We start from the raw sequence: 25,889 nt of genomic DNA on the forward strand, positions 1-25,889 counted from the left end.
GAAAAGGGTGGAAAGTACTGTAGAACCTGCTAGATTTCCAGTTTGGTTAAAAATTTGAGCATCACCAAGGAACCAGTAAGAGATGTAGCTGGAGTGACATGATGGGATATTTTTTGGTAGAGTTTAAGTTCCTTGCAAAGGCAACTTCTGGACTGGTGGGAAAATGACAGGATTTATAATAATACAGGCTGGTGTTCAAATGTAACCCATTTAACTTGTCTTATATTCTTGCAACTGTGATGTGATGGCGGTTGGCAGATAGGAAATGACAGCCATGTCATATGATTGTTATAAGCAACACAGATAGAGTCTGGAAGACACAGGTGCTAGATGAATGCTTTTAAAATTTGATCTTAACATTTAAAAAGTCGAAGGAGATCAAGAAAACACAGTTTTGGGGTAAGAGTGGACAAACAGTAGAATGAAATAGGAAAAAAAATTCCAGAGGAGAATTTATAAATATAGAGTCAATACAACATGATGCAAGGTACCAAGACAATTTAAAAAAAAATGGTTTGTAATAATTGAATATCCTTGTGAACAGAGAAAAATAAAGAAAAAAAAACCTCAGCTCCTGCCTCTCTTCATAGATGGAAAATAATTTAATATGTCTCATAGATGTAAACATAGAAACCAGAACCATAAAACTCCTAGAAGAAAACAGAATACCTTTGCAACTTTGATGGGCAAATATTTCTTAGAATGCAAAAAGCACTAATCATAAAATAAAGAACTGGTAAGCTTAATTTCATCAAACATGTTTCCTCATTAAAGACATAAGAAAATGAATAGGTGCTATGCACAGGGACACACACCTACAGTCCCCAACTAGGGAGGCTGAGGCAGGAAGATTGCAAATTTGAGGCCAGCCTCAGCAATTTAGTAATATCTCAATTACTTAATGAGAACCTTAAAAATAAAAAGGGCTGGGAATGTGGCTCAGTGGTAAAGCACCCCTTTCTTTCTTTCATTCAAGAAAGAAAGGGGCGGGGGAGGGAGGGAGGAAGGAAGAAAAAAGGAAGAGAGAAAGAAAGGGAGGGAAAAAAAGGAATAGATAACTTACAGACTGGGTGGGGTGAGGGAAGTTACTTGCAAAGCATGCATCTAACAAGGGACTCAAAGCTAGAATATAAAGAGAATTCCCCACACAATGAAAAAAATGAATTTAAAATGGACAGACTTGAACAGACATTTCTAAGAGAAGGTAAATGACTGGCCTATGAGAACGAGAAAGTGCACAGTGTGGCTCCTCATCAGACTAGCCATTACTATGACAACCAGACATTATTTTACATCCATCAGAATGGCTAAAAAAGAAAAAAAAAAAGACTGATGAGATCCAATGTTGACAATCATGCAGAGAAACTGGAAGTCTCATCTATTTCTGGTGGGACTGTACACCCACAAACACTTCAAGAAATTATTGGGCAGCTTCTTGTAAAATTAAATACACATCTAATTAAATTCCACTCCTAGATATTTACCCAAGAAAAACAGAAACATAGGACAGATCTCAACTTTTTAAAAGCTATCTAAGTTAAGCCCTAGGCCAACATTATTCTAAATGGAGAAAAATTGAAAGCATTCCTCTTAAAAACTGAAACAAGACAGGGATGTCTTCTTTCACCACTTGTATTCAACATAGTTCTGGAAACTCTAGCCAGAGCAATTAGACAGATGAAAGAAATTAAAGGGATATGAATAGGAAAAGAAGAACTTAAACTATAACTATTTGCTGACAACATGATTGTATATTTAGAGAATCCAAAAAAACTCTACTGGAAAACTTCTAGAACTAATAAATGAATTCAGCAAAGTAGCAGGATATAAAATCAATACACATACATCAAATGCATTTCTGTATATCAGTGACAAATCTTCTGAAAGAGAAATTAGGAAAACTACTACCCCATTTATAATAGCCTCAAAGAAAAGAAAAAAAAATTTAGGAATCAATCTAACAAAAGAGGTGAAAGACCTTTACAATGAAAACTACAGAACACTAAAGAAAGAAATTAAAGAAGATCTGAGAAGATGTAAAGATCTCCCTTGTCCCTAGATAGACAGAATTAATATTATAAAAATGACCATACTACCAAAAGCACTATATGAATTTAATGCAATTCAAATTAAAATCCCAACATAATTCTTTTTAGATATAGAAAAGGTAATTATGAAATTCATTTGAAAAAAATAGGAGAGCCAGAATAGCCAAAGCAATTCTTAGCAAGAAGAGTGAAGCAGAAGGAATCACAAAATCAGAGCTTAAACTATACTGCAGAGCTATAGTAGCAAAAAAATGCATGGTATTAGCACCAAAACAAACATGTGGATCAATGGTACAGAGTAGAGGACACCAAGACAAACCCACATAAATACAGTTATCTCATACTAGACAAAGGTGCCAAAAACATACATTGGAGAAAAGATAGCCTCTTCAACAAATGGTGCAGGGAAAACTGGAAATCCATATGCAGCAAAATGAAATTAAACCTCTATCTCTCACCATGCACACAACTCAACTCAAAATGGATCAAGGACTTAGGAATTAGACCAGAGACTCTGCACCTAATAGAAGAAAAAGCAGGCCCAGATCTTTATCATGTCAGCTTAGGACCTGACTTCCTTAACAAGACTCCTAAAGCACAAGAAATAAAATCAAGAATCAATAAATAAATTCAATGAGGGGCTGAGGTTGTGGCTCAGCAGTAGAGTGCTTGCCTAGCACAGGCGAGGCCCTGGGTTCGATCCTTAGCACCACATAAAAATAAATTAATTAATTAAAGATATAATAAATAAATTGGATGGATTCAAACTGAAAAGTTTCTTTTCAGCAAAAGAAACAATCAATGAAGTGAAGAGAGAGCCTACAGAATGGGAGCAAATTTTTACCAAATGCACATCAGACAGAGCACTAATCTCCAGGATATATAAAGAACTCAAAAAACTTTACACCAAAAAAACCAATAATCAATAAATGGGCTAAGGAAATGAGCAGACACTTCACAGAAGAAGATACACATTTGATCAACAATTTTTTTTAAATGTTCAACATCTCTAGCATTAGAGAAATGCAAATCAAAAGTACTCTAAGATTTCATCTCACTCCAGTCAGAATGGCAATTATCAAAAATTCAAGCAACACTAAGTGCTCGTGAGGATATGGGGGAAAAGGTACACTGATTCATTGCTGGTGGGATTGCAAAATGGTGCAACCACTTTGGGAAGCAGTATGAAGATTCCTTAGAAAACTTGGAAAGGAGCCACCATTTGACCCAACTATCCCACTCCTAGGTCTATACCCAAAGGACTTAAAATCAGCATGCTACAGTGATGTAGCCACCTCAATGTTTATAGCAGCTCAATTCACAGTAGCTAAACTGTGGATGCCTGTCAATAGATGAATGGACAAATAAACTGTGGTATATATACATAATGGAATATTATTCAGCCTTAAAGAAGTATGAAATTATGGTACTTACAGGTAAATGGGCAGAGTTGGAGAATTTCATGCTAAGATAAGTAAGCCAATCCCCCAAATCCAAAAGCCAAATGTTTTCTCTGATAAGTGCATGCTGATCCATAATGGGGGTGGGGTGGGGGAGAATGGAGGAACTTTGAATTGAGCAGAGGGAAGAAAAGGGAGGGGAGAGGGTGTGTGTATATGGGGGAAGATGGTGGAATGAGACGAACATTATTACCCATATGTATGGGTATGATTGCACAAATGGTGTGACTCTATATCATGAACAATCAGAGAAATGAAAAGTGCTCCATTTGTGTAAAAAATTAAATTAAATTAATTAAATAAAATCTCTCTCTCTCCCTCTCTCTCTTTCTCTCTCTTTCTCTCTCTCACACACACACACACACACACACACACACACATTTTGACTGCTATATTGCCCGATATTGTCATGGGGATTAGGGACAGAATAACAAAGTAAATTAGACATTGTGCCTCTCTTTTAGGGAGCTTATTCTAGGTAGGAGGAAAGATACATATACAATGAGGCGATGGTAAATTCTAGCAGGAAAAAGTCAAGTACACTAAGGGGCTATTTTAGGAAGGACATCAGGTTACATCTGTCATTTAAAAATGCATGTGCTGTTTTCAACAGCAATTTAAAATAAGATGCCTAGGGATAAATGTAACAAAAGACCTATTAGACCTTTATGGAAAAAACATAAAATTTTATCGATGAACATAAAAAAGACCTAAATTAATGGAGAGATAGTCCAAGTTCAAGAATGTGAAGTGTCACGATCATAAAGATGGTAAATCTTCCAAAATTAATTTATAAATTCAGTGCAATTCCAGTCCAATCAATAAGTGTGGTTCCATGTATGTAGAATGTAAAACAGAAAGTAGTGGGGTTGTATATACCCATATATATTAAAGGGATGAAATATGTACAGAAATGATACACGTAACATCCACGATCTGGGTTACTGCTGTGACGGGAAGGTAAAGGAAGACAGAGGGGACTTTTGCTGTCTTGTAACATTTTTCTTACATAAAAGTAATTTTTAAAGAAAAAAGTAATTCAATTAGTAACAAAGAAAAAAAAAAGAGGAAACCAAGTACAAACTATTCTTTTTCCTTAATTTGTTGGAGGGAGATTGGCTAAAAGGAAGGACAAGACAAAGAAAGAATGGCTTAAATGACTTAATTAAGATTACAGAGAAAAATCCATCAGGAAGGAAAAAAATCTAAAATATCTAAAATATCTCAAGAATAGAAAATGTGGTGCAGCCAATTTGGAAAGCAGTATGGAGATTTCTTGGAAAGTTGGGAATGGAACCACCATTTGACCCAGCTATTCCCCTCCTCGGTCTATTCCCTAAAGACCTAACAAGAGCATGCTACAGGGACACTGCTATATCGATGTTCATAGCAGCACAATTCACGATAGCAAGATTGTGGAACCAACCTAGAAGCCCTTCAATAGATGAATGGATTAAAAAATGTGGCATTTATACACAATGGAGTATTACTCTGCAATAAGAAATGACAAAATCATAGAATTTGGAGGGAAATGGATGGCATTAGAGCAGATTATGCTAAGTGAAGCTAGCCAATCCTTAAAAAACAAATGTCAAATGTCTTCTTTGATATAAGGGGAGTAACCAAGGACAGGGTAGAGACGAAGAGCTGGAGAAGAAGAATAACATTAAACAGGGATGATAGGCGGGAGGGAAAGTGAGAGTTAAGGAAAATTGCATGGAACTGGAAGGTGAGCCTCAGGGTTATACACAATTACATATAAGAGGAAAGGAGGAGTAGGAGAAAAATTATATAAGTGGAAGAAACGATTTATAGTAGAGGGGATGGAGAGAGAGGAGGGGAGGGGAGGGGAGGGGTGAGGGGACAGTGGAGAATGGGATAGACAGCAGAATACATCAGTCACTAGAAAGGCAATTTGTAAATCAATGGAAATGTAACTGATGTGACACAGCAATCTGTATACGGGGTAAAAATGGGAGTTCATAACCCACTTGAATCAATCTATGAAATATGGTATAATAAGAACTATGTAATGTTTTGAACAACCAACAATAAAATAATTAAAAAAAAAAAGAAAAAAAGAAAATGTGCTGTATCTTTCAGTCAGTGCTGAAAATAGTGTGTGGTGAAACTCCATAGTGTCTGTGGTCAGCACAGGGCTCCCCTGGGGCTCCATCCCAGCTAATGGATTAAAATGCTTAGGGACAACCAGCTGAGAGGCTCCAGCCACCTGAGGCCCCTCTACGGGCTCTGTATCAGGTTCATGTTCCAGTGTTCATTGCTAACCAGAGCATGGGAGCAAGCTGATCATTCCCCTTTGTTCTACCACCCCCGCTTCTCAAACCAGATACCAGCACTGGTAAATCTCTTAACCAGAAAAACAGAGTTGGTGACTCTCATGATCCCAGTAAGTGGGTCATTACAATACAGATCATCTTGACTATATTCTAGATGCAGGCTTAGCAGCAAAGGAGGACTGATAATTGAGAATCGAAGAAATTAGGACATATCCACATTGGGCAAAGCAAAGTATGTATTTATCTAGCCTCCCTTTATTCCTTTGACAGTCTTGTGTTTTGCAATATGAAATGTATACCTACAATCACTTTTTTTTTTGCAAGAAAATGACCTAAATCCATCTTTTAGGGAGATTGCCAATTTCCTGCTTAAATCCATGCTCAAGTTTACTACCCATAATATTATCAAAATGCAAGATGTGATAAAATTGTTTTCTTCTGCTTCTCAGAAAGCAGAAATGGAAGAAAGGGAGATTATTTTCCTCAGAAGGGGAATTGCATAAAATGACCTCTAAAATCTTTCTGCTCCAAATGCCATACATGATCCTGCAGCATCAGCATCACCAGAGAGTTTGTTTGAAATAAACAATCAGGTCCCACTAACTAACTGGATGGGAATACTAATTTTATTGAGAGTCCATGTGATCAATGGGAACAGTAGAGCTTTGCTTAACTGTCCAGATCACGAATTGAAGGTCTTTTCTAGCACTATACTATAATCTAGTGCTAAATAGCAAAAACAAAACAAAGCAAGACATTTCATGAATCATGGTAGAAATCATGGTAGGTCAATATCTATAAGAATCAAACAAGCCAGGCGCCTTGGAGCATGCCTATAATTCTGACGGCTCAGAAGGCTGAGGCAGGAGGATCATGAGTTCAAAGCCAGCCTCAGCAAAAGTGAGGTGCTAAGCAACTCAGTGAGACCCTGTCTCTAAATAAAATACAAAATAGGGCTAGGGATGTGGCTCAGTGGTTGAGTGCCCCTGAGTTCAATCCCCAGTACCGAAGGGAAAAAAAAACAAATTAACTTTTTAAAAAGCTTTATGTTTACTATAAATCTTTGCTTTAGGCCAGTACTTTCATAAACAAATCTATCCTTTGGCTAAGATCTGTTAGTTAAAAATACAATGTGGAACAAAAATAATACAATCACTGTTTCTCGTTAATTCATACAGATTCTTGAACCAAGACCAATCATTTTCTAAAAGCACTCTGCAAGCAGAAAATACAATTTCTGCTAATTCCTTTAAATATCTGCTTTACAAAAAAAAAAAAAAAAAAAAAAAACTCTCCTTTTTAGGTTTTATTTCTCCCTTCTCTTTTTGTTGCAAATCCAACCATAATTTCTCCAGTTTTTCTCTCTATTCAATTTCACCACCACAGTATCCACAATCCAAACCCTGTGTTTGAAAACTTGATGTGATTCATATGTTTCTCATATGCTTCTCACAGGCTCCGGGGGGGGGGGGGGGGGAGTTTCTAAGTATCCATCTGGATACAGTTTAGATCAGGGCAGAAATAACTTAGAAGCCTTGCCATGAAACCATTCTTATTACCATCTACACGTAAAAAAGCATCTTGCCTTCTACAAAATTCATTTTAACAATAAAACTCAAGCAAGTAACACAAAGTAGTCAAAATTAACTTCTTATAGGCAAGAAAGAAAACAGCTGAGTTGCTATGATTTTTCTGCGCAGCAATTGAGACACAAGGTCCATTAAACAGTAAAATGGATGAAACTTGCGCTTGCATAAGTAAACTCCCATCCTCCATGAAGAGAGTCCACTGTTGGTTGTCCATTTGGATTTATTTGTGAAGTAGCAGAGCAGATACTTTGGAAATGGCAGAGACTGAAAGAATTAACATTCACCCAACATTTGCTGAGCAACACACTTGTGCTATACGTTTCAAATTTGACATCTTTAATCCTAGCAGTGGTCTTAGAAGCTTGTTCTTATGACCACGCTACAGATGAAATTCATCTTTTGAGGTTTCAATTTAAAAGCCTCTGATGTTCATTTATTAATAATTCATCAATAACTGGGATCTTATCTCTCTTAAACATTACTAGTACATAGCTTAGTTTCTGACAACCACTAAATGTCAGGGTGGCCATCAGTGTGAATTTGGTGAAGACCCAAAGAAAAGTCATTTCATCTGCAAGTATGAGATCTACTAAGCCACAGGAACCTTGGACTTCACCGTAAGGACATCATGTTTTGTTCATCGTTATCAATAAAGCATCTAGCATGGGAGTAGCAAGTGCCTACTATGTGCTTAGGGTCTTGATAAGCATTTGCTTAATAAAGGGATAAAGATGTCAGGTAAAAATTATATACACAGGTTTGTCCCATACTGAATTTTGTGCCTTCAGTAAAGGCAAAGAGGAGTTAAAACCTCCTTCCCATGTGGCAGTCTAAATTTGTATTGCCTTTCAGGCATGCAGAGGGTGGCTTTGTCTTAACACAATGCCATATGCACCATGAAGTGGCACTATGATGGATTAGAGAAAGCAACTTGAGATGTTTGAACTTGGTCCACAAATAAGTTGTTGTCTTATATTTTTAATCAGCTCTTGCTGCACAGATTATATGAAGAGCCAGAGTTTTGAATAAATAGGAAAGTATACTCAAAACAATCCTCTCATCTCAATATTAAGAAACATATTGCCTTCAAAACAGAATTAGCAATGCCAACCATAGCCTAATAATATGTACTACTACAGTGTGGTGCACAGCTTTTAATTCAAAGCGTCAATTTAAATACCAAAGTATCCTCACCCAGGCATTTCTTAAGCATCCATTAGCAAAGAGGCACACCACAGTACCCCTCTATGGGTTGATCAAAAAATCCTGTTGCACACACCATGTGTTTTTTTACATCCACTTCTGGGAGATACTATTATTCCTGTTTCATTGAAGTAAGATGGACTAGGAATGTGACAGGATCTTACTGACCTACATCCATAGTCCATATTCCAAAAGTGCTAGAGTTCAATGAGAAGCACGAGAGTGATTTTGCAAATCGACTACTAAGTTCCAAAAGATTTTCCAAACTCATTCTTTTGATAGAAAAAGAGGGCAGAGTGGATTGGTGTAGGGATAAGGCACGGGAGTGAAGAAGTTTATTTGATATGGAGCTCTCCCTTGGAAGAGAGGATGTTAGCGATGCTCTGAAAGAACCAATGTAACTAATTCTAAGAAAAGATAACAGCATTGTTCTGTAAACATAAATATTCCCCAAATTTAGAAGACCAAAATCTTAATGATGTACTGCTGGTAATGTCAGGCAGATCGCTAGAACCACTCTTGAGAGAACCTTGACGCTATTTATAACCCAAGCTATGACTAAAACAGAGGAAATATGAAAAAAGATTTCCTAAAGTTCCCACTGTATTCCTTTTAGCAGTTGCTTGGACACATGTGTTGTTAGTTGTCCATCCTATTAGTAACAGCGCTTCCTTCCTGAAGATTCATTAGCACTGAAACAATACCCCATGAAAAAGGATTTACATAAAAGAAAGCTGGAGTCGGTTGCCAGGGGAACTGACAATGTTCCAGACACATTCCGTATTAGGAGGATAAACTTCGGGGTAGCCAGGGCTGTCCAAGATGCCTTCGGCCATGTGGAAGGTTCCACCACAAGCTAGAAAAAAAAAGAAAAAGAAAGGGGTTGTCAGAGCAAAGATGGGTGTGGGCAGTTAAGACAAAGCAGAGAGAGCACTGGAACCAGCATCAAGTGATTGGAATCTCCATCTCAATTTCCTTATATAAGGAAAAGGTTCTAGAAACTGGAAACCAAGAGCCCCACAGTGGCTGGATCAGAAGGGATCTCTGCACTTTTTCTAAAATCTTTTCCTCCCCATGAACTATACCTGGATAATAAAAGATTTGTTTTTAACCCTACAACCATTTGGTTTTTCTGAACAAGATTATTTCAACCCTGGCTTAGAAGAGAAGGCAGATTCCAGCTTCTCCTTCTCAGTAGAACACTGGAACACACACCCACCTTCTAGCTGGGCTTCAGCTTTTTAGTACCACAGGGCTGAGAGTTGAAACAGCCCTCTCCTGGCTAAGAAGCCCAAGGCAGCATGGTTTCTTTCCTCCCCTCCCCATCTGCTTCATCGACCCTGCCCTCCCTGTCAATATCCATACCCTGCCTGAGCCCAGCATTGAGGCTCAGGAGACAGACCAGCCATGTGGTTGTCCATCCATAGGAGATGGAGGCGCCATCAGATGCTGGCAGCCAGGGACCACCGCAAGAGCATCACCAAGACACAGGTCAACAAGTCAACTGAGATCATGAGGTGGGGCTAAAAAGATAGGCAGGTTTCCCGCCGCTTCTCCCCAGTATTCCTAGAACTTGAAGAAGGTCAAGTGAGCCAAAGAGGTGATCCAGGAAACTAGTCCCCAACTTTGAAAAAGTCCTAAACAACAAACCCAGGACTTCCACTGCACTCATGCTAACCTAGTCCAGCCATTTGCTCAAGTTTCTTACCCGATGTGGATGCAGCATATGTGGCATGAAAACCATCAAAATTCAGTCCGGAATCAGAGACGAACCTCAGCATCAGGGCACTGCCAAAGGACGTGATGGGGTGGGGCATGGAGGTGCCACAGTAACGGCCTAAATAACAAAGATGGTGACAAGAAGAATGAACGGTGATCTGGCAGAGGTCACAAGCACAACCCTACTAGAATCACCAGAGACCCAAGCACACAGAGAAGTCACGACCAGAACCATCTAAGTCAGAGTTGGTGTTTGAGGCAGTGTCTGAACATTTAAAATAGAGTTTAAATACAAGCATAGGAGAGAGGGTGATACACAGATAAAGAATAAGAGAGGGCCAGAGGAAAAACAGATGTCTTAGCTCCAAATGTACTAAAATAAGACACAGTAGGGACGTGCACAATTAATGCACTATTACTCAGAGTCTCAAGGAACTGTAGGGGGAAAAGTGTGGAAGCTGGAGCCAGATGACCAGAATTCAACTCTCTCTCCGCTCTGCCATTTACCAGCTACCAGATATGAGGCAAGTTGTAAATGCTCTGTGCCTTGTTTCTCCATATGAAAAGAGGTAAGCTGAAAATAATAAAACCTGTATCCCAAGGGCTTGAGGATTGAGTTCCTATTCAGAGAGTATTTAGAATAGTATTCAGCACATGGCATGGTATACAAGTTTTTGTTAAAATGATAAAATGAGCATACTCTCATCCTTGGTCAAATGTTTATTGGACAGTTATTCCACGCAATACAATGAGAGGTGTGCACATGGCATAGGGTGTTCCCTGATTGCCCATTATTGTCTCCATAGGCAAACGGCAAAGCAAAATGTCTTCCCTGACAGAAAAAGGCTTGTGTAACAAAACTAAAATTAAAAAAAAAAATTAGTAAATTCACAGAGAAAGCTTAAATGACCTGAGATGATATTACTTGAAGACATTTAAAAAATTAGCAGCACATTTTAATTTTACTGGGATGTCGAAACACATTTTTAATTTAATTAATTAATAAAAATTGTTTTTGCTTCCACTGAGGACAAAGAAACAGGCTCTAGGTGAATGTAAGACCTTTTTTAGAATATTGACAAAAAAACTCCTGACAATTCTAATGCTGAAATGGCCTTCATTCCACTACTATTTCAGGTAGTTGCAATGTTTACATTTTCTAAAAATATGTTTATATGTATGTGTGTATACACACACACACACACACACACACACACAAACTATTCATGTCCTTGAATATACATGAGCTGAGTTTCTTGAACCCTACATTAAATCCTGCTTTCCTACCCTCTAATTACCTTTACTTGGCTCATGCTACTCTTCATATTTATTGGAAACATTTAGGCTTGAATGGAAACCTATAAATATGTAGGTTCATAAACGAGAGACAGCCCAAACCACAGCTGTACTTGAGCATGCACTGCAGTACCTCGGAGGGGTGCATCATAGTAATCGCCATCCAAAACTTCTAGAAAGTCGTGTGTGCATCTTGTACTGCTTTCAAGTCCAAAGTGGGTAAAGGAGAGAGTAATATGATTGACTGTAAGAAAAAAAAAAAAGGAGTAGATTATTGTTGAACATACTGCCAAAGAAACATACACAGAGAAATTTACTTGGGATAACCTCAGTTGAGGGTCTTCCAGCAGGGAAGTAAGAAATCTAGCAGATTTGCCCAGTGGTTGAGTGAGAAAAGACGGGGGAGGGGACAACTTCTCTCCTCAAGGATTTTCTTTTGAAGAGCAACACAATCAACACAATGAATGTTTTTGAAAGTGCCTGTAGAATCTGCAATGCTGGTAGTTGTAAATAACAGGGCTCTTGGATAGACTCTCCCAGGAACTTTGGGACTGCCTTGCTGGAAACTCCAGTCATTACACATTTTTATCTGTCCTTACCATGTTCCTCCTCTCAGCCTTTTTCTCAGGAGAACAGATTCCAGAAACTCTGAATCTTTACATGTACTTGTCAATGAGGCATTATTTTCTCCCTGGCACAACACATCTGTAGCACACTCAGGTTTATTTTAAGGCCAGAGCTAGTGCCCTGGAGGTTCAGAGTTATTTATTAAGAAAGCTTTGAATTACTTGCAGAACATCAAGTGCCCGGGTACATTTTCCTTTTGTTGTTCTTCCAGGGTCCCTAATCTTCAGAATAGGATCTTTTCCTGTTGTTGTCCTTGAAGCACTGAGATCTTTCATCTAAATACTTTACAATTCATTAGAAAATAATCCTTAGGCACAAAACTGCTGAGCTCAAGGCAGGGGGCTTCTTTCTCCATGCTCAGTTAGGGCTCTACTCTCTCCAGTCTGCAATTGGCTAAGGATTACGTCACTGCCCACCCCACCCCCACATCTTATGCACATCAACAAAGATGCTGTTAATTTGTTAACTCTTAACACCACTAAGGAAAGTGTCAGATAATATTTAAATCAAACACTCCATTTTGTAAATTATTTTGTACTGGGGGCTGATAAGTTTAATTGACTTGCCTATTTTCACATAGGTCATTAATTCCTGAACTGAGCAGAGAAGCTATTGACTTTCCCACATTGTGTCTGAAATCATATTTTTTTTTTTTTTTTGCTGAAAACATCAAAGGAGGGCAGGGCTTACATGCAACAGGATTCATAATGGCCCCATCCCCTTTGTAGTCATTTTGTTGTGTTGCCTGGGGTAGTCTCCTACTTCTCTCTGCCAGTAAAATGTGAAGAGTAATCCTGAACAACAATTACCAGGTAAAAAAATAAGATTCTAGATTCCAACAAAAGAAATGAAGAACTTGTTGAGTGTTTCTACCAGGTTCCTGCTGAGATTTTTAAATTACATACATTGCAGGAGAGGCCAGGTTTATAATCAGTTTTCACTTGGATTGAAGATCTATAAGCTTGTGGCATTGCATTCCTGAACCGTGAGGTATTTCTCCAGTCTGTGATTCATATTCATCATTTTTCATAGAGCAACTGTCTTGAGCCTCTACCATACTTGAGGCACACATGTCAAAACTATCAACTATGTTTGCTTATTCTCAGTCTCACATGCCAGTCAATACAACAGGGTTATATAGGTTTGTTATTTTTTCCCCTCAATGTTGCTAAGGCCTTGAAAGTTTGAAAAAAAACAACAACAAAGTTTACATTAAGATGAATCATTAAAGATTACTTCCCTATCAGATTAGGAAATGCTTTTTCTTATATATATCAGGAATTGGGACTTTCAAAAGAAGAGGAGGAAGGCCATCAATTGTTACCACCAAGCAGATAAGAACATTACTCATAGACTGACTTCCCACAGACACGTCTGCCCCGAACACCTTTCCTTTGTCGTTTTTGTTACTTACATGGAGGTTGGGCTTGAATGATCCAGCTGCAGTTTTGATTGTTTGGATACTTGGCAGGGAACAACGGAGAGGAAATAGTATCAAAAGAGTCAGTGAGGATGCGGCCTCCACACTCTGGGGGACACAAACACACATGTGTCATGCACTTTTGATTTCTACTGACTGTACAAAACCGTTATTTGATGAAGGAAAACATAAATGATTTTTTTTCCTTATTTCTGAAATGCATGCCGAGGAAGTTTTCTGCCAAGGAAGCTGCACATAAACCATCAGAAAATGGGAACACACTTAACATTTACAACGATATTCTTCAATTACAGGAAGTGGGGAAGAGGCACAGAACAGCTTATTAAATGGCTATGGATTGTCTGAGTCATTCAGACAAAACTCTGGCCTGATTCGCTTACTCTGTCCACTCGTAAATTGTAAGTATAGGGATGAGCTATTCATAGATGACTTCTTCTGTTAAGGAAAATATTGGTTGAACAGACTTCCTAAGCATAATAGCATAGTATCTCAAAGTTTTGTGGAAGCCCAGAAGAGGGAGAAAGTATTGTTACTGGAGAGCAAAAGAGGAGTCTCCTAGGAGGCAGTGGCTAGTGGAGGGGGAGGACTAGTGGTCCAGGGAGAGGGCAGTCTGAGCAGAGACATCAAAGAAGTGTTTGCTCGGGGTGGCGGGGTATCAAGTGTGATGCAGCAAAGAGAACAGCACAGGTTGTAGGACCTCTGGCTAACACCTGGAGAGAATATTTGGCTTCATTTTCCAGGCTTGTGGAGACAAGACAGAAACTAGAACCTTCGATGGTGTGAATGGAGCAAGGCTTTTGCAAGTAACCTTGGAGGAAAATGGGGCAAGGGGCAGGTGACCTTGAGGAGGCTGTTATAGTAGTCCAAATAAGAGCTAGTGGGGACTTTTCAATCTGAAGCAACACTTAAAAGAATAATTAAATGTTAAAAAAATAAGAAACTTAAAAAAAATCATTGAGACACATGAATACAGTCTGTCATGTTCCAAAGTCTACAATACATGGCTGGGAGATCTACATTCAGGAACTTTCCCTATCCAGGGCCCTTTAGTATAAAATACAAGCAAGTCTGCTGAAATGGGTGTAATGGATAAACAGACAAAACTTAATTTAAAATGAAATATCTAAATCATCCACATACAAAGCATCACCAAGGAGGAGCCAATCAACAATCTCTCCAGCTCTGAGTTCCTTCTGTGGCTGAAGCTGGAAAAAAGGTTGATCTGTACAAAGGACCAGATGAAAGGCAATGAGTGAAAAGGTCTTGGGGGAAACACTGAGAATCAGTGACTCTAGAATAAATTCTAATCAGTGGATGCAACACTGACTCTAGTATTAGTGGTACCTTTAAATATTAGTCTGAAAATTTTTTGAAATTACACAGTAGTTTTGAGAGAGATGCACATTCCCGGGAAGTCAATATCATGCAAGTTAGACAAGGATAAAAATACCAGCAGTTGGAAAAATTATGAGTCCATAGCTTCCTAGTTCTATGTAAATTTTTGCATGTTGAGTAGGAGGCTGTGATTGGTTTCTGAGGACTGGTCTCACTTTTATTACAGCACCAACAAGCCACTTAACAAATTTCTCCCATGTTTGGGGAACCACAGGGCACTTGCCTTGCCTGAATTTAGCTCGGAAGCCCCTGCTCTGTCTGGAAGGGCCAGACTGAAATCTCACAAAGAGGCTGTTCCCCGAAGAGGTGATGGGGTTAGTCGGCTGCTGTCTTCCACACACCCTGGCAAGGCGGCTGCTTGCAGAGCTGATACCATCATATGTCTGCAAAGATAGAATATGGGGAAACTGGTTCAGAATTTCAGGCTTTCATCTGTGAGGCCCTCAGTCCATGTGCACTTGGGGAGCTAGCAGAAACCCACTCATTTGCTGGAACTAGTGAAACTGGCTTTAGTTTATTGTCTTGTCATATACCTAGGTGCATGAGAATAGTTTTAGTTAATCTTTTGTCGCTGTGACTAAGATCAATACCTGACAAGAACAACTTAGAGGAGGAAAAATTTATTTTTGGCCTATGGTTACAGAGGCCTCTGTCCACAGATGGCCAACTGTGGTGCTCTGGGCCCAAGGTGAAACAGCATCAAGGATGAAGGGCACAGCAAAGGAAAGTTGCTCACCTCATGGTGGAGTCAGGAAACAGAGAGGGAGGGAGGGATGGGGCCACAAAGTAGATGTACCCTTCCAGGGCACAGCCACAATGACTCACCTGCTCCAGCCATACCTCACCTGCCTATAGTTACCACCCAGTCTGTCCATATTGAGCAGGTTACAGCTCTGACAATCCAGTCATTGCACATCTAAACAGTCCTACACTACACAGGAACTTTCAAGAGTTACTTCATGTGAGCATGTTGGTGCTCATAGCAAGAATCAGTCATTGACCATTTCTAGGGATACCCTGAGAATCTGGCAGGAATTTCTCTGCCAGAGCCACTGTTAATTCTCTGGATGTTTTCATAAATGCTGTCCCTTTTACAGCCTTCTTACCTCCCTTCACCTCAGGGTAGGTCATACACTCAACATGAACTGAGAATGTTTACTGCAAGAATAAGTGGAGGAGCAAATAGTTGAGAATCAATGATGTGTAACCATTCATTGTCAGAAACCGGACATTTATTATAACTTTTTGTTCTTCATAGGGTCATGGACAAGAAGCAAGAGAAATGGCATGCTTCCAATGTGAGCCTGATTGAGAAAATTATCTCATTTTTTTTATTCTTTTAATGTCTGGGGCTCTGACTCTGCCCAGTACTATGCTGGAACTTATCTGTCCCTCCATTCCTGCCAATAGAAAAGAGGCTACATCACACAGACCCCAAATCTCGGTATCAATTTATTAAATTAAAGCTTAGACATCTATTTGCTTGGAACTCTGTGTCCAGTATGGATTTTTGAACACTTTTATGTGTAAACCAGGGAGAAATGAGTTACTTGTCTTTGGATGACAATAATAATATCTGCCCTTCATTATGTGCTTACTATATTCCAGGAACTGGATTCAGACCTTCACATATGCTCTCCATTTTATCCTTCCAGCCTTTGCTAAGATCCTGAGTAATGTGGCCAAGTCACACAATTCCTAAATAGGTCACTTTGAGCCATATGGGTAGACTTTAGAGTCCTGCTAAGAGCCACAGCCAAGTAATATGATGCATGGCACTTTTGGTTGAAAGGTGACGCCAGCTAGCCATTGAGATAATATGATTATGTTAAGATTTGCATTCATATGGATATTGGACTCCTGCTGTTCACCTCTGCCTCCTACAGTACTCCTGGAGAGTTCCCATTGGTTGGGGAAGTACAGTAGGAGAGAATTCCGGGGCAGGAAGTTCTTCTGGGGTTCCAGTAGAACACCACCGCTTGGGTGGACCGGCTTCTTCCCGGACGGGTACGGGGTATTGGAGGCATTTTCAAAAATAAAGTTTTGTTCCTGCTTGAGTGGCTCGTGATTCTGTGCCCAGCCAGACTGCAGCAGAGTTGAAAATCTTTCATTTAATTCAATGCAAGATATCAATTGAGCATCATAGATGCAACACCCTGCCAACCACCAGAATGAGACGTAAACTATGAGATTAAAATATGGCTGTTTAACTGAAAACAAACTGCCATTCATATTTTATAAGACTATCTAAAAATTAAATTATGTTTTCTTTTTTTTTAGAGAGAGAGAGAGTTTTTTAATATTTATTTTTTAGTTTTCGGTGGACACAACATCTTTATTTTATTTTTATGTGGTGCTGAGGATCGAACCCAGCGCCCTGCGCATGCCAGGTGAGCGCACTACCACTTGAGCCACATCCTCAGCCCCAAATTATGTTTTCTTAACCAATTAAAACTAGTTTCTATTTTTTATTTGTTTTTTTTAGATATACATGTCAGTAAAGTATGTTTTGACATATTATACATACATGGAGTATAACTTAGTCTCATTAGGATCCCATTCTTGCAGTTGTACATGATGTGGAGTTTCATTGGTCGAGTGTTCATATATGAACATGGCAAAGTTATGTCCAATTCATCTACTGTTTTCCGATTCCCATCCTTCCTCCCTTCCCTTCATTCCCCTTTGTCTAAACCAGTGAACTTCTATTCTTCCCTCCCCGAACCTCCTTATTGTGTGTTTGTATCCACTTATCAGGGAGAATATTAGGCCTTTGGATTTGGGGGATTGGCTTATTTCACTTAGCATGATAATCTCCAGATCAATCCATTTACCAGCAAATACCATAATTTCATTCTTTTTTATCACTGAGTAATATTCCATTTGTATATATACATTTTCTTTATCCATTCATTTGTTGAAGGACATATAGGTGTTTTTCTTTTTTTTTTATTGTTGGTCATTCAAAACATTACATAGTTCTTAATATATCATATTTCACAGTTTGATTCAAGTGGGTTATGAACTCCCATTTTTATCCCGTATACAGATTGCTGTATCACATCTGTTACACTTCCATTGATTTACATATTGCCATTCTAGTGTCTGATGTATTCTGCTGTCTATCCTATTCTCTACTATCCCCCCTCCCCTCCCCTCCCCTCCCCTCCCCTCTTCTCTCTCTACCCCCTCTACTGTAAATCATTTCTTCCACTTGTATTATTCTTCTCTTACCCCTCATTTCCTCTTATATGTAATTTTGTAAAACCCTGAGGATCACCTTCCATTTCCATGCAATTTCCCTTCTCTCTCCCTTTCCCTCCCACCTCTCGTCCCTGTTTAATGTTGATCTTCTTCTCAAGCTCTTCGTCCCTACCCTGTCCTTGGTTACTCCCCTTATATCAAAGAAGTCATTTGGCATTTGTTTTTTAAGGATTGGCTAGCTTCACTTAGCATAATCTGCTCTAATGCCATCCATTTCCCTCCAAATTCTATGATTTTGTCATTTTTTAATGCAGAGTAATACTCCATTGTGTATAAACGCCACATTTTTTTTATCCATTCGTCTACTGAAGGGCATCTAGGTTGGTTCCACAATCTTGCTATCGTGAATTGTGCTGCTATGAACATCAATGTAGCAGTGTCCCTGTAGCATGCTCTTATTAGGTCTTTAGGGAATAGACCGAGAAGGGGAATAACTGGGTCAAATGGTGGTTCCATTCCGAGCTTTCCAAGAAATCTCCATACTGCTTTCCAAATTGGTTGCACCAATTTGCAGTCCCACCAACAATGAACAAGTGTACCCTTTTCCCGCATCCTCTCCAGCACTTGTTATTGTTGGATTTCATAATGGCTGCCAATCTTACTGGAGTGAGATGGTATCTTAGGGTGGTTTTGATTTGCATTTCTCTGACGGCTAGCGATGGTGAGGATTTTTTCATGTACTTATTGATTGATTGTATGTCCTCCTCTGAGAAGTGTCTGTTCAGGTCCTTGGCCCATTTGTTGATTGGGTTATTTGTTATCTTATTGTCTAATTTTTTGAGTTCTTTGTATACTCTGGATATTAGGGCTCTATCTGAAGTGTGTGGAGTAAAGATTTGTTCCCAGGATGTAGGCTCCCTGTTTACCTCTCTTATTGTTTCTTTTGCTGAGAAAAAACTTTTTAGTTTGAGTAAGTCCCAATTGTTGATTCTAGTTGTTAACTCTTGCGCTATGGGTGTCCCATTGAGGAATTTGGAGCCCGACCCCACAGTATGTAGATCATAGCCCACTTTTTCTTCTATCAGATGCTGTGTCTCTGATTTAATATCCAACTCCTTGATCCATTTTGAGTTAACTTTTGTGCATGGTGAGAGAAAGGGATTCAGTTTCATTTTGATGCAAATGGATTTCCAGTTTTCCCAGCACCATTTGTTGAAGATGCTATCCTTCCTCCATTGCATGCTTTTAGCCCCTTTATCAAATATAAGATAGTTGTAGTTTTGTGGATTGGTTACTGTGTCCTCTATTCTGTACCATTGGTCCACCCGCCTGTTTTGGTACCAGTACCATGCTGTTTTTGTTAGTATTGCTCTGTAGTATAGTTTGAAGTCTGGTATCGCTATACCGCCTGATTCACACTTCCTGCTTAGCATTGTTTTTGCTATTCTGGGTCTTTTATTATTCCATATAAATTTCATGATTGTTTTATCTATTTCTACAAGAAATGCTGTTGGGATTTTGATTGGCATTGCATTGAACTTATAGAGAACTTTTGGTAATATCGCCATTTTGATGATGTTAGTTCTGCCTATCCATGAACAGGGTATATTTTTCCATCTTCTAAGGTCTTCTTCTATATCTCTCTTTAGGGTTCTGTAGTTTTAATTGTATAGGTCTTTCACCTCTTTTGTTAGGTTGATTCCAAACTATTTTATTTTTGGGGGGGATATTGTGAATGGAGTAGTTGTCCTCATTTCCGTTTCAGAGGATTTGTCGCTGATATACAGGAATGCATTTGATTTATGCGTGTTGATTTTATATCCTGCCACTTTGATGAATTCATTTATTAGCTCTAATAGTTTCTTTGTAGACCCTTTTGGGTCTGCTAGGTATAAAATCATGTCATCCGCAAATAGTGATAATTTAAGTTCTTCTTTTCCTATTTTTATGCCTTTAATTTCTTTTGTCTATCTAATTGCTCTGGCCAGTGTTTCGAGGACTATGTTGAACAGAAGTGGTGAGAGAGGGCATCCCTGTCTTGTTCCAGATTTTAGAGGGAATGCCTTCAATTTTTCTCCATTCAGAATGATGCTGGCCTGTGGCTTATCATAGATTGCTTTTACAATGTTGAGGTATGATCCTGTTATCCCTAATTTTTCTAGAGTTTTGAACATAAAGGGATGCTGTACTTGTCAAATGCTTTTTCTGCATCTATCGAGATGATCGTATGGTTCTTATTTTTAAGTCTATTGATGTGGTGAATAACATTTATTGATTTCCGTATATTGAGCCAGCCTTGCATCCCAGGGATGAATCCTACTTGATCATGGTGTATAATTTTTTTGATATATTTTTGAATCCAATTCGCCAGAATTTTATTGAGGATTTTTGCATCTAGGTTCATTAGAGATATTGGTCTGTAGTTTTCTTTCTTTGAAGTGTTTTTGTCTGGTTTAGGTATCAGGGTGAAGTTGGCCTCGTAGAATGTATTTGGAAGTTCTCCCTCTTTTTCTATTTCCTGAAATAGCTTGAAAAGTATTGGTGTTAGTTCCTCTTTAAAGGTTTTGTAAAACTCTGCTGTATACCCATCCGGTCCTGGGCTTTTCTTAGTTGGTAGTCTTTTGATGGTTTCTTCTATTTCCTCTATTGTTACTGGTCTGTTTAGGTTGTCTATATCCTCCTGACTCAATCTGGGCAGATCATATGACTTAAGAAATTTATCTATGCCTTCACTATCTTCTATTTTATTGGAGTATAAGGATTCAAAATAATTTCTGATTATCTTCTGTGTTTCTGAAGTGTCTGTTGTGATATTGCCTTTTTCATCCCGTATGCTAGTAATTTGAGTTCTCTCTCTTCTTCTCTTCGTTAGCATGGCTAAGGGTCTGTCGATTTTATTTATTTTTTCAAAGAACCAACTTTTAGTTTTGTCAATTTTTTCAATTGTTTCTTTTGTTTCGATTTCATTAATTTCAGCTCTGATTTTAATTATTTCTTGCCTTCTACTTCTTTTGCTGTTGTTTTGCTCTTCTTTTTCTAGGATTTTGAGATGAAGTATGAGATCATTTATTTGTTGGTTTTTTCTTTTTTTAAGGAATGGACTCCAAGCAATGAATTTTCCTCTTAGAACTGCTTTCAATGTTTCCCATAGATTCTGATATGTTGTGTCTGTGTTTTCATTTAACTCTGAGACGTTTTTAATTTCCTCCTTGATGTCTTCTAAAACCCATTGATCATTCAGTAACCTATTGTTCATTCTCCAAGTGATGCATGATTTTTCCTTCCTTCTTTTATCGTTGATTTTCAGTTTCATTCCATTATGATCAGATAAGATTCATGGTATTATCTCTACTCCTTTATATTGTCTAAGAGTTGCCCTGTGACATAATGTATGATCTATTTTTGAGAAGGATCCATGTGCTTCTGAGAAAAAAGTGTAACTGCTTGATGTTGGGTGGTATATTCTATATATGTCAATTAAGTCTAGGTTATTAATTGTGTTATTGAGTTTTATAGTTTCCTTATTTAACTTTTGTTTGGAAGATCTGTCCAGTGGTGAGAGAGGTGTGTTGAAGTCTCCCATGATTATCGTATGGTGGTCTATTAGACTCTTGAACTTGAGAAGAGTTTGCTTGATGAACATAGCTGCACCATTGTTTGGGCATATATATTTATGACTGTTATGTCTTGTTGGTATATGGTTCCGTTGAGCAGTATGTAGTGTCCCTCTTTATCCCTTTTGATTAACTTTGGCTTGAAATCTATTTTATTAGATATGAGTATGGACACTCCTGCTTGTTTCCGCAGTCCATATGAGTGATATGATTTTTCCCAACCTTTCACCTTCAGTCTATGTATATCTTTTCCTATCAAATGCGTCTCCTGTAGGCAGCATATTATTGGGTCTTGTTTTGTGATCCATTCAACTAGCCTGTGTCTCTTAATTGGTGAGTTTAAGCCATTAACATTTAGGGTTATTATTGAGATATGGTTTGTTCTTCCAGCCATATTTGTTTATTAATGTTACTAAACCTGATTTGTTTTCCCCTTTGATTACTTTCCCCCCTTTACTGTCCTACCTTCCACTGTTGGTTTTCATTGTTATTTTCCATTTCCTCTTCCTGTAATGTTTTGCCAAGGATTTTTTGAAGAGATGGTTTTCTAGCTGCAAATTCTTTTAAGTTTTGTTTATCGTGGAAGGTTTTAATTTCATCTTCCATCCTGAAGCTTAATTTCGCCGGATACACGATTCTTGGTTGGAACCCATTTTCTTTCAGTGTTTGAAATATGTTATTCCAGGATCTTCTAGCTTTCAGAGTCTGTGTTGAGAGATCAGCTGTTATCCTGATTGGTTTACCCCTCAATGTAATCTGCTTCCTTTCTCTTGTAGCTTTTAAAATTCTCTCCTTATTCTGTATGTTGGGCATCTTCATTATAATGTGTCTAGGTGTGGATCTCTTATGATTTTGCACATTCGGCGTCCTGTAGGCTTCTAGGATTTGGGATTCTGTCTCATTTTTCAAGTCTGGGAAGTTTTCTCCTATTATTTCATTGAATAGATTGTTTATTCCTTTGGTTTGGAGCTCTGTGCCTTCCTGTATCCCAATGACTCTTAAGTTTGGTCTTTTAATGTTATCCCATATTTCTTGGATGTTCTGCTCATGGTTTCTTAGCAGTCTTGCTGAGCTGTCTATGTTCTTTTCAAGTTGAAATACTTTGTCTTCATTGTCTGATGTTCTATCTTCTAAGTGATCTACTCTGCTGGTAGTATTCTCAATTGAGTTTTTAAGTTGGTTTATTGCTTCCTGCATTTCTAGGATTTCTATTTGTTTGTTTTTTATTACCTCTATCTCCCTGTGTAATTGATCTTTTTCTTCCTGGATTTGTTTATGTAGTTCCTTGTCAAAGGGATCTTTCATTGTCTGATTTTGCTGTCTCATGTCTTCCTTGAGACTCCAGATCATCTGAAGCATGTATATCCTGAACTCTTTATCTGACATTCCATCTGTTGCAGCTATTACCTCTTCTAAAGTTAAGTTGACCTGCATTGCTTGTGGTCCTTTCTTTCCTTGTCTTTTCATACTGCTTGCGTTTCTTTCTGCTTGGTGAAACTGTTGTGTTTTTGAAATTTTCCCCCTATTTATTTATATTGCTCTTGTATAGTTGGAAAATCTCCCTTGCAGGGCGGGTAGTGGCTGTGCTCCTCCTCTAATTAGGGTGATCTGTCTACCTCGCTGGTCGGTCGCAGGTCTGCCCACCCTGCGGGCGCGGGTGGCGGCTCTGCTCTGCCCCCACTCCAATTGTGGTGATGTAACTACCACGCCCTCGGGTCGTTGGTCCTGATCCGGATGTGGGTGGTGGCTCTGCTCGGCCCCTACTCCAATTGGTGTGACGTGTCTACCACGCTGGCAGGCCTCTAAGCCTATTCCACCGGTGAGTCACAGGTCTGCCTACCTTGCGGGCTCGGGCGGCAGTTCTGCTCAGCCCTCACTCCAAATGGGGCTACCTGACTGCCTCTCCAATGGGTCGCTGGGCCTTTCCCGGACATGGGCGGCGGCTCTGCTCCACCCCCACTCCAACCAGTGTGACGTAACTGCCTCGGTGCTACGTGTCCACCACGCTGGCAGGCTACCGGGCCTGTCCTGCCAGTGGATCGCAGGTCTGCCTACCTTGCAGGCTCAGACGGCGGTTCTACACAGCCCCTACTCCAAATGGGGTGACTTGGCTACCGCGCCTTCAGGTCGCTGGTCCTGTTCCAGGCGTAGGCGGCTACTCTCTTCGGCCCCAGCTGCAGTTGGGGTGTCGTGATACCACGCCGGTGGGTCACTTGGCCTGTTCTGGGCACAGGCGGCAGCTCCCCTCTGCCCCTCTGGCCCCCACTGCACCCAGCAGGACCTGGACCGAGAAGCAGTTACCGCGGGGTCCCTGTCCCTGGGCCAAAGCCGCTCCAGGAGCCAGAACCCGGCCTCTCCGAGCCTGGTGCATGCTCCGCTAGGCACAGGCTCCAAGGAGCGATCTCCACGGGTTCCCCAGCCCTAGGCCAAAGCAGCTCCGCGAGCCAGAGCCCGGCCGCTCCAAGCTCTCCGAGCTCAGTGCACGCTCTGCTAGGAGCAGGCTCAAAGACGCAGTCCCCGCGTGTTCCCCAGCCCTGGGCCAAAACTGTTCCGGGGGTCAGAACCCAGCCGCTTCGAGCTCGATGCACGCTCCACTAGGAGCTAGCTTCAATACGCAGTCTCTGCGGGTTCCCCAGCCCTGGGCCAAAGCAGCTGTGGGAACCAGAACCCGGCTGCTCAGAGCTCGGTGCACGCTTTGCTAGGAGCGAGCCCCAAGGAGTATTCCCCACAGGTTCTCTAGCCCTGAGCCTGAGTGATCTGTCTGCGAGACGCAGGCAAATGCCAGCCTGAAATCACCTGTTCCATATCTGAATGAGCTGAGATCAGTAGAAAACAGGGATGATTCCATCAGCTCTCCACGATGGCGGCCGCTGTCCTCCTCCGTGGTCCGACCGGTGTCGAGAACCGAACTGGACCGCTTCTCTCCTCCGTCTCAAAGCCAGAACTCAGCACTAAGCACAGCCATTGTGCCGCTGGCAGGAGCCCCCAGAATCCGCATCGCTGCACCCCCGCTCCGGCACCTCGCCGCTTCCAAGCGCGCGCCGCAGACTCCAGCCGCGGGGCGATCCGCCAATCAGGCAATGCGACCGCATCCGAGCCCCCGCAGCAGAACCTCGCACGATGGAAATCCCTCTACTAGATTCTGGAGCACCTCAATTTCGCTGGAATTTCCCAACAAGACAGCCGTCAGCTGTTTCACCTCGTCTTTCTCCTGCACAGTGATGCGGCGCACGGGGGTGATGCACTCCCTTCGCCGCCATCTTCAATCCCCCCATATAGGTGTTTTTCATAGCTTAACTATTGTGAATTGAGCTGCTATATACATTGATGTGGCTGTGTCACTGTAGTATGCTAATTTAAAGTCTTTTGGGTATATACTGAGAATTGAGGTAACTGGGTCAAATGGTGGCTCCATTCCAAGTTTTTTGAGGAAGCTCCATTCTGCCTGCTTTCCAGAATGGTTGCACCAATTTGGAGTCCCACCAGCAATGTATGAGTGTACCTTTCCCCCAACATCCTCACCAACATCTATTTTTTTTGTAATTTTTTTAATATTTATATTTTAGAAGTAGTTGGACACAATACCTTTATTTTATTTATTTATTTTTATGTGGTGCTGATGATTGAGCACAGGGCTTCCCACATGCTAGATGAGCACTCTACAGCTGAGCCACAATCCCAGCCCCATGTATTTTTGATAATTGCCATTCTGACTGGAGTGAACTGAAATCTCAGTGTAGTTTTAATTTGCATTTCTCTGATTGCTAGAGATGTTGTGCATTTTTTTCATGTATTTGTAGACCATTCATATTTCTTCTTCTGTAAAGTGCCTGTTCTGTTCTTTTGCCCATTTATTGATTGGGTTTTTTGATTTTTGGTGTTAAGTTTTTTGAGTTGTTTGTATATCCTGAATATTAATGTTCTATCTGAGGTACAGGTGGCAAAGATTTTCTCCTATTATGTAGAATCTCTCTTCATTTTCTTGATTGTTTCCTT

The 25,889-nt window shown here is 40.0% G+C and overlaps 1 protein-coding gene across 1 annotated transcript in view; it reads right to left on the reverse strand.

Annotated features, from left to right (window-relative positions):
- CUBN (cubilin) overlaps positions 1-25,889 on the reverse strand; it is a 307,889-nt gene that overhangs the window by 114,446 nt on the left and 167,554 nt on the right. Inside the window, exons 32-36 of the mRNA XM_081299156.1 lie at positions 15,299-15,458; positions 13,654-13,767; positions 11,746-11,856; positions 10,306-10,434; positions 9,321-9,453 (exon numbers count right to left, since the gene is read on the reverse strand). Of these exons, the coding sequence (XP_081155282.1) occupies positions 9,321-9,453; positions 10,306-10,434; positions 11,746-11,856; positions 13,654-13,767; positions 15,299-15,458 (647 nt within the window). The remainder of the gene's footprint in view (positions 1-9,320; positions 9,454-10,305; positions 10,435-11,745; positions 11,857-13,653; positions 13,768-15,298; positions 15,459-25,889) is intronic.

The sequence above is a fragment of the Spermophilus citellus genome (genome assembly GCF_964194105.1).
Source record: "Spermophilus citellus genome assembly, chromosome: 6".
NCBI classification, from domain to species: domain Eukaryota; kingdom Metazoa; phylum Chordata; class Mammalia; order Rodentia; family Sciuridae; genus Spermophilus; species Spermophilus citellus.